The sequence below is a fragment of the Lagenorhynchus albirostris genome, chromosome 16 (assembly GCF_949774975.1).
Source record: "Lagenorhynchus albirostris chromosome 16, mLagAlb1.1, whole genome shotgun sequence".
NCBI lineage: Eukaryota > Metazoa > Chordata > Mammalia > Artiodactyla > Delphinidae > Lagenorhynchus > Lagenorhynchus albirostris.
In genome coordinates, this window is record NC_083110.1 from 39,748,716 (window position 1) to 39,757,828 (window position 9,113).

The 9,113-nt window shown below is 51.0% G+C and overlaps 1 protein-coding gene across 2 annotated transcripts in view; it reads left to right on the forward strand.

The window, feature by feature from the left end:
• Nucleotides 1–8,871, forward strand: part of CXCL12 (C-X-C motif chemokine ligand 12) — a 28,278-nt gene extending 19,407 nt beyond the window's left edge. For both annotated transcript variants that reach the window (XM_060125342.1, XM_060125345.1), the window contains one exon: nucleotides 8,549–8,871. In XM_060125342.1, the coding sequence (XP_059981325.1) occupies nucleotides 8,549–8,633 (85 nt within the window). In that variant the 3' untranslated portion in view covers nucleotides 8,634–8,871. The remainder of the gene's footprint in view (nucleotides 1–8,548) is intronic.
• The last annotated feature ends 242 nt before the right edge of the window (nucleotides 8,872–9,113 follow it).

Consider the following 9,113-nt stretch of genomic DNA (forward strand, 5'->3'; position numbering starts at 1 on the left):
CTTTTAGTTATCTTTGATTTACTGTATTATCTTACAGCCCTCAGCTAAACCATTACCAAACCCAATTAGTTGCCTTCAAAATATATCCAGAACCCAATCACCATGCTACCATCTGATCCAAGCCACAGTCATCTCCTCTTTGAATCCTTACACTAGCCCCTAAGCTGGCCCACCGTCATGTCCTGCAGGGTCCTCTCAACAGCAGCAAGGGTGGCCGGGCATGGTGATGTCACTCCTACTCAGACCCTCCAGTGGCCAACAGAGGCTTACACCTGTGGGCCCCTGTCATCTCTCTGATGTCACCTCTCTCTACTCTGGCCACGCTGGCCTCCTCTCCCTGGAACAGGCCAGGACTGCCCCTGGCAGAAGACCTTTGCACTTGGTGGTCTCTACCTAGAAACCGCATGGTTTACCCCTTCCCTTCCTTCCGTCTCTGATCGCCATCACCTTGTCAGAAAAGCCTTTGCAGACCCCCGATCCTGTACAGCAGCTCCTCACCTGCATGTACCCTGGCACCTTATCCTGCTTTTTCCTGTCCACAGCACCACCTGCCCTGTTTACTTGCTTGTGGACTGCTTCCCCACAGGAGAGGTTTAATACCACGCAGGAAGAGAGGGGCTTGGTCTGTTTCACTCACTAATTATTCTTCTTTGCGGCTGGTACATAGAAGGTACTAAAGAAATATTTTTTGAATGACTGCCTGATAAATCAACAGGATGCTAACATATTGGATGTTTTCTTTGCTTATCTGTAAAATAAAGATAGCGATGCTCGCAAGGTTGTGCGTTCATTCATGCACCCAAGGTCACACTGGTAAGTCATTACTTGCATCCAATTCATCTTACTCTACTGTCCGTATGTCAGTGGTCACACACATGACCCTTCTCTAGAATCCCCTGTGCCTGACCCTTCCCCCTGAAGTCCCCATCACATGAAGAACTATAGTGGTTCATTTCCTGTGAGTCCAGATTAAAGAATCATCCCTTTCCCCAGAGGCCCCTCCTTCTGAGCGTTCCTCCCCCCTGTGAGGATCTGCACACACTCCCTGTGCAGACCACAGGGGCGGTGAGTGCTGGGCTGGGGTCCAGTTGGCCGGGGGCTCAGGGGGAGGACGGCCACAGCCAGTACAGGTCCCCAGGGACGAGATCTCTGCTGCTGGTGTTTCATCACAGGCAGTGGATGGCTGGCCAGACCTTAGGACCCAGCAAGAACCCTAGAGGAGCACGATTCCCGAAATACTGAGCAGAAAAGAACAATCTACAGGGGTCAGCTACAGGAAACTGAGGCTGTGTGACCACAAATGGACATGAGTGGGAAGTGACAGGCTGGAGGGGTTCCAACCTCCACAACCATCAGGATTCCCTGCCTCATTTCTAGGGGTGCCCATGTCTTTCCCACTGCCCTTCCCAAGTGGAGGGCTCCAGGTACCTGCATGCTGCTGGCTTGGCCTGAAGGCGGATGCTGGCAGCCAGACCCAGGAGGAGGTAAGGCCAGGGGCTGAGAGCTCAGGAAGGTGGGCGGCAGCAGGGGCTGTGCTCAGCTTTCCTAAGCAGCAACAAAGCACTGCACTGCCGCTGGAGAAGTTGCTCAGGGGAAGGGGTGACCTGTCAGCCGAGAAGGCCCCCGATGCAGCCACAGGCTCTCACCTTGTCCTGGCCTCTTCCCGGGCATTTTCCTGAACACGGGAACATCAGCCCAGGTCACACAGGCTCGTAGGCCGTGAGGAAACAACCATTCTGAGCATTCCTGAGCTGTGGGGGAGGGGACTGTCCTTCCGGCCACTGTGGGAGCCCCCAGCACCAAGCCAGGTCCTTGGCACCTAGGCACGAGGCCTGTGAGGGACCAGCTCTTTCCAGTTCCTCCCCTGGTAGATCACCTGCCCAGCCAAGGCCTGCCCCCTGCTCAGGAGGCCAAGGGGAACCAGAGGCTAATGCATTCACCGCGCGTTTCCTATGTGGGCAGGACAGAGTTCCCAGCGGGGAAAAACAACCCCTTGGTCAGGTGCTTTCCATCCTGCTGACATTTCTGGTGCCGCCTCTACCTGCCAGGCCCATAGCAGTACTTGCTAGGCATGGTCTTCTTGTCCTCCCAACAATTCTACGAGAGACCAGCCCTCTCCCGTGTGATGGACACAGGTCTGGGGCGGCCATGGAGCCTTCATGCCTCAGAGCTGGGACGTGGAGAGGGCATTTTGGCTCCAGTGCACCAGACAACCCGTCCTTGCTGTTTGCAAAGCGGGGCCCCGGGCAGAGGCGGGGCGCAAGGGCTGCCGGGTTTCAGATCCCTTCTGCCCTATATGGCCCAAGCGTATTTCCAGACCGCAAATGAGAATCCATGTAGAAGAAATGCTAGGCAGACTCTGGCTGTGATGTCAGTATAGCCTGTCAGAAGCAGCAGTTTTTAAAAATGAAATAGCACTGAATAGAAAAGAGGAGAATAAATTGGAAAATATGGGAATATGTCACACTTACTAAAGGGAAGAACAATTCACACTCGTGTGGGTATGTGTGTGTGTGTATGTTTCATAACGTCAAATGCAATTTTTATTGTAGACAGTGGTCAAAAGTGTACTGGTCTTGTGTACATACAACCCAGTGATGAGTGTGTCTCACCCTCCCTGAGTAGAAGGAAAGAAGTTAGAGGATAGCACTAGATTTCCTTGATTTAATGAGTTAAAAAAATTCTTATGTTTCTAAAATGAGGATGCAGTAATAATAACAGTATGCATCAAATGGCTACTTACTTTTTCTTTTCTTTCCTAAAGAGCTGTAGGCTTCTCTAGAATAGCAAAATCAGATCTAACCCACCGTGTACTTTTCTGGCCCATGTTCTCAAGTGGCAGGGGAGCAGGAGCCAGATCCCCACCATTATGCCTTTCCAGGGAGTCCAGTTCCAAAGGGGACCCCAACTGACCTCCCCAAGCCTGGTCTGTACTCAGGAAGCCCAAGGAGCAAGGGCCTGGAGCCTGGGTTCCAGAGAGGGTAGGGCCTGAACCTCAAGGTTCCCAAAGAGCGAAGCCAGAGGGAGTAGTCCCCTGGGCAATAAAGAGTATTGGTGATGCTGTTAAAACGCCCTTTCAGGGTCCTTAAAACTGGAGTGATCCTGGCCCCCGATGTGCCCAAACAGTCCCAGTGTCTGCCTATTGTCCCAACAAAATCACTAATAGTGCCCTTTCTCTCTCAGAATGTCCTAGTTTGAATGACAAATTATATGGCTGCCTTATCAAAGGATGAATGAGTTTGTGGACTCCGCTAAGCTCATGCCTGCTTCTCCCAGCCCTCGTTCCCCTCCTTCTCCTCCCTTCCCTTCAGGAAAGCCTGAACAAGCCTCAGGTCCCTGTCCCACTTCCTCCCCTGGCCCTCATCTCCTCTGCTCACCCAAACCAGAGCTGCTTTCTGGGCTATCTGAATCCCTGGCCCAGCCTTGGGCCCCTCATTCTCCCCAGAGGCCAGGTACAAGATAGGGCAGCTGGCCCAGGAAGAGGAGACATCACAATCCCCAGAGCTTTTGAAGAGTCACTGGACCCACAGTCAATGCCCACCTGTCCCAGACCACACTGGGGACCCAGGGAAGCCTCTGTACCTCCCTGAGCCCTGGTCTCCTTGTCTGTGGTTCCTCATCTGGAGCTCACAGAGAGGGGAGAAGGGACAACCCTGGATTGCCCTGGAGGTGGGCAGGGCAGGCGCCTGAGTGCAGGGAAGGTACCAACGTTGCATTCATTGCATCTTCCTTGTGCCCGGCACACAACACACACTAATGGGTGCTCACTGCAAGGGAGATGGTGTTCCTACTTTGCACATCAGAAAAGTCAAGTTAAGCACTTTCCCAAGCCATGTGTGTAAAAGTAACAGAACTTTGAGTCTCCACATGTTTTATTGCACCATCTGTATCACCAGTTAGTCTTCCTTCCTGTGTGTCTCAGAAGTAACCATCAGCCGTGAAGGGATGAAAGGGAGGTGCTGGGGTGGGGAGGGGTTATGATGACAGGAGGGAGTCACTTGGAGCCTAAAAGGCAGTGGACACTCTTTCACCATCCACTTAGCTGGGGGCTGCCCAGGGATAGAGGGGTGACGTGATTGCGACTCTCATGGGGTCTGCACATGCAACGTATGCAGAAGTGTCTCCTGGACGTGACCCTGTTGACTGACATACCCCCAGCCACGCACAGCCATGGACTCAGGAGTGTGGGTGGAAGAAATGCATTCTTGGGTTGGAGAAGGGGTGGGGGTTAGACCTTGCCCTGAGCAGGCAGCATGGAGGGAGCCAAGGTAGAGGCTGATAAAGAATAACAGGAATAACAAGGACGAAAATGATGCCCGCTAACGTTCCCCACATGCTGATTATGTGCCACACAGGGCTGGCTGCTCTAGGTCTGTGACCTCATCATTCAAGCTGGGACAAAGGGAGTGAGCTGCTCAGGGCCACGCAGGATCAGTGGCAGACGCGGCCCAGAGCCACCCCATCTCTGCATGGTGTGGGCTTGAAGGCTAGCAATGGGGGCTCTGCAGCGTGATATGTTGGGTTCCAGGGAGTGCGGTGCTGGGCTGGGGTTCCCCTCCCTGTCTTTGCCCCTCAAAGCTGCCAGCATGAGACTCTTTCATTTTTCAGGGCTGCCTCCCACGTCCTCCATTTGTAATCAAACCCATATCTTTATGAAGCGCCAGGGACTCTTGGTGACGTTCATCCCCTCAGCTGTCTGTGTTGAGGGTGTTCCTTTGCTGGAGACCAGACTGGGATAAAGGGTTAAAGCCCACCCCACCCCCCCTTCAGCTTTTTCCCTAGGGCTGTCTCCCAGTGGGCTTCTCCTGGGGTGGCCTGGGCTGTTTGAAGTACCCAGGGCAGGATGTTCTCATGAAGCCAGGATTCAGGAATTTTTTCAGATTCATGTGGTTAGGCTCTGTCCTCGGCCTTAGGGTACACAGGCCCACAGTCCACCCACCCTGGGCTCAGCCTGTTGCTTCCTTTCCCTTCCTCATCCCCATGCTGCTCTCTGTCTGTAGTCTCACCCCATCCACAGGGACCCCAGCTCCTAGCTCAGCCCTTCTCCAAGATTTCCCACTCACCCAGGGCTTTGGGCCCTGTTCCCCTGGGCCCATCATCAAGAGTCACCAGCTCTGCCCAATTTCATGGAAATTTCCAGCTCCTAAGTCTCCATCTTGGGTCCACCACTCGCTCATTGCAAGAAATTTTAATTACTCGCTGAAGAAAATATTTAAACAAACAACTGAGGTTATGTAATTGCCACCGGCTGCAGCTCCCTGACCTGCAGCTCTGGAAGCATTGGGACAACTGTGCTCTGGGCTGGACCCAGAAAGAGTTGCCCATCCCTGTGACACTTCAACACACGTGGCGCATCTGATTATAAGGCTGCTAATGAGGACGTGGTTTGAAAATCATTTTTGCTCCTTTATCTTGAACTGAAATTCTTCTATCTGGATTTTACCATTGCTTAATTTTGCTGAGGGTTCACAAACCACAGATCTTTACAGCGTTGAACATATGTATTCTTGGGAGTTCAAATTCCCAACTTTCATCCTTCACTCCCAACTGTTCCAGCTTCAGCAATTTCATTTCACCAGCTGTCCTGCCAGGGGACCCCAGCACCACCTCATGCCAGTGTTACAGATCCTTTCTCAGAGCAGCCAGATGGCCTCTTATGCAAAAATCTTTTAAAATTAAAAATGGTTTCCAAGTAAAATAAGACAGGCAGACAGAGTCTTCCACCTCTTCCCCTCAACCTAAGTCACTCACCGCTCAAACTGGTCTCCACCCAGAGGTTGCTTAGAAACACATACAGAATGTCCAAGGCAGCTTGGAAATGACTTGCATCTCTTCTCCCAACACACACCGTGGGCTGTTTTACAGGAATCAGATCAAAGTGGAACAAACTTGTGAAGTTTCCAGCAACTAAATGCAACTTCTCCATTGTTTTTGCTCACATGCTCGCACGATTCACTATCAAAGTGAAACAAAAGACAGAAGAAGGCATCTTTGGCGGGTTAGGGCTTGGAATTGTGACTGGAATTAAAGACACATGAGAAATCCCGTCTCAGGGACCCAGCCAAACCTGAAATGAATGAGTCAGGGAACTGCTGCCAACCTTTGGGAGTAACTCCAGCCTGATATGTGACTCTTTGGGTGTGCCCCCAATGCTTAGGACAAGGGAAGACATGTTTTCGGACCTTTGCACTTCCCAGCATCCAGAAAGAGAAACAAAAGAGGTTACCTGATTCCCTGGACGTGGCCGGTGGGCGTCATCCATGGTGAGAAAAGAGATGCAGTGATTTAAGAAGAGCCTGGAGGGAAAAACCAAGCAAAAATGGAAATGGATGGAAGGAAAACATAATTTACAAAATAATATTAAACATTTAATTTTAAACAATGTGAGGAGAGCCTTTGGAATGGTCTTGAGCCTTTTAGGATTTTGGATTCAGTGTCTTCCCTCACAGAAGAATGAAAAGTATCTCAAAGGTAGCAACGTGTTAGATTCTGGAGAAGAAAGATCAGCCTCACCTTGCTTTGGGGTTCCCTGTGTGCTCAAGAAAGTGTGACTTCATTGTAGGCACTAAATAAAAATGCTCTGCGTGGATCTAACATCCTTTATTTGAAACCCTCCAAGAAATTCCCACAGCTCCCCTCTGCAGCCCCACTTCCCTTCCCCATCCTCAATCACACCATCTCACCAGAGTCCTCAAATGCATCTTTCCTTTGCCCAAGCCTCTTCCCAGACCTTCCACCCCATGGCTCTATTGATCCTTCATCTGGACCCTCCCCTCCACCAAGATGCCTCCGTGATAAGCATTTCTGCTCCACCCTGTTTCCCTCACAACGCACAGATCTCCACATCATCTTCACTCCCTTGTTCACATGTCTGTGTCTGTGGTCTGTCCTCCCCCTGGTTGCCAGCCCCACCAGGCACTCTCTTCCACACCGCACCCCAGCTGTCCCTGGTAGGACAGCCTCTGCGGGCAGCTGGCATTCCTCGGTCTTGTCTCTCTGGAAGTTTTCTCCTGTCACACAGCCAAGTCCAAGTTTGTTTACCTTGTCTTTAGCCAAAGCCTGATCTACTATCCCAAGAAGAAAGGCAGCAAAACTGTCTCCTGTTAACTATTTACAAAGCAGTACCTTTTTTGTTGCTGTTGCTTACACGCCCTGAGGGTTTTGCATTGGTCCAATTGACATAATTTGAATAATGTGGTAAGTTAATATTTCTCTAAAAACTTTCATGTGGTTACATTTGTAATGTATGTTAATACATTAATATAAACTGTAGTATTCATTTTATTTAAAAAAAATCATTTGGCAAGTTTCATATGGAACACTGTAAGTCCCCAAGACTACAGGCTGAAGCATTAGGAAAAATCGAATACATTATTTTTAACATACTGTGCAAAACCCCCAGAGGATTTGCTCACAAGGATCTATCGTGTTCAGGCACTTTTTTTTGGCAGTGCATGTTTGGAAAGACGATTATCACCCCAACTTGTTTTCAGTGAGTAGATGAAAAAAAGAGAAGGCAAATCCAAGAAGAGGATTTAGTAAAAAGAAATACGGGAAAGCAAAGAGATAGGAAGAGAAAGTCCAGAGGCAACAGAGTCCTCCTGGAGGAAGGCCCAGTCCAGGGGCTCAGCCCGAGCTGCACGTTAGGACCACAATTCCCAGACTGTGAGCAACAAAATCAGAGTCTGGGATTGGGAACCAGGTGGCAGTACTTTCTTTGCTCTTAGGGAAACTCATGGTGGGAAATCACTGCTGTAGACCACAGGTGCTCAAGTTTGAGAGGTGATCAGAGGGCTTCTTAGGACACATTTCTTGGCAGCACCCCAGAGCTTCTGACTCGGCAGGCCTGGGTGGCCCCCAAACAGGTGCATTTCTAACGGGTCCCAGGGGATGTGACGCTGCAGGTCCAGGACCACAGGATGACAGCGAGCCTGTGCTCTGGACCTGGGATGCTTTGCCTTGGGGAAAAGACAAAGCCCCAGGGATTGTTTGAGAACTAAATCAAACACTCTAATAGCTTCACACAGCCTCTGGGCCCCCGTGCCTCATTATACCTGCTGTTGCCTATACCTCACCGGGCTGCACAGGAAGCTTTCAGGGCTTTCGGGGAAAGAGTGGCACGTGGAAGTGGGAGGGGTGTCCGGAGGCAGAGGCAGGGCCAGCCCTGCAGCCGTGTTGGGGCAGGTGTCCTGCCCATCTGCTGCCTTCAGCCATGGGCACCCTCCTCTTCCTCTTCTCAGCTTGTCACTGAGGACTCAGCCTCTGTGTTGCTGCTCCCTCTTCCTCTGCATTAATTTCTTTCCCTCTCATTTGATTAGTGGGATTCTCTGAGTGTATATGGCCGACCTCATGCTACTCACTCAGTGCCCTGCAGAACTTGAGGGCAGTGGGCTGCGGGGGCTTTGGTTGGGAGGAACGGTCCAGGTTTAGTGAGTGTGTCAAGCACTCAGTTCCTAAGATGGTATTTAGAGACATAGCTGCCAATAGAGGTTACTTTATAGGATGGGATTCTGGGGCACTGTGTGGAATATCTTCTGTCACCTTCCAGACCCAGTCCCACACTCTTGGGCCTGACCTCTGCCCTGGGAACCAACCTGGCCAACACCACTGCCAGCATCACCAGCAGGAGCTGAGGACGACGGGATGTTTATTCCCTGGAACCTTGAGCCAAGTCATCCCACCTCCCCCACCCCCCTGGCCCGCTTCTGCTGATGGAAGGTGGGAACTCTGTCCCTCTGTCCAGGCCTGCTCCCTGACTTTGTATCTGGTGACTTCTCCCTCCCCTCCCTCCTCTCCAGGGGAGGTGACTCTGTGTCCTGCCTGCACTTTTGTAAGGAATTCCTTTATTAAACTCTCCTGAAATGATGTTAACTGGAGTGTGCCGTCTCATCTCTGCTGGGACCCTGATTGCTACGTTTACTTTCACATTTTCAGATTATATTTTTCCATGATGTTTGCATTTCTTATAACAAGCCCATGTTACTTTTACAGTAGAAGAAGTAAACAGCAAAGAGGAGAAGCGAGGAAAGGCAGCAGTCAGTATGCTGCATGGGGCGGAGAGCTGCTCCCTGACCTGGCCCACTCTGGGCCTAGGTTTCAACCCCCAAGGGGAC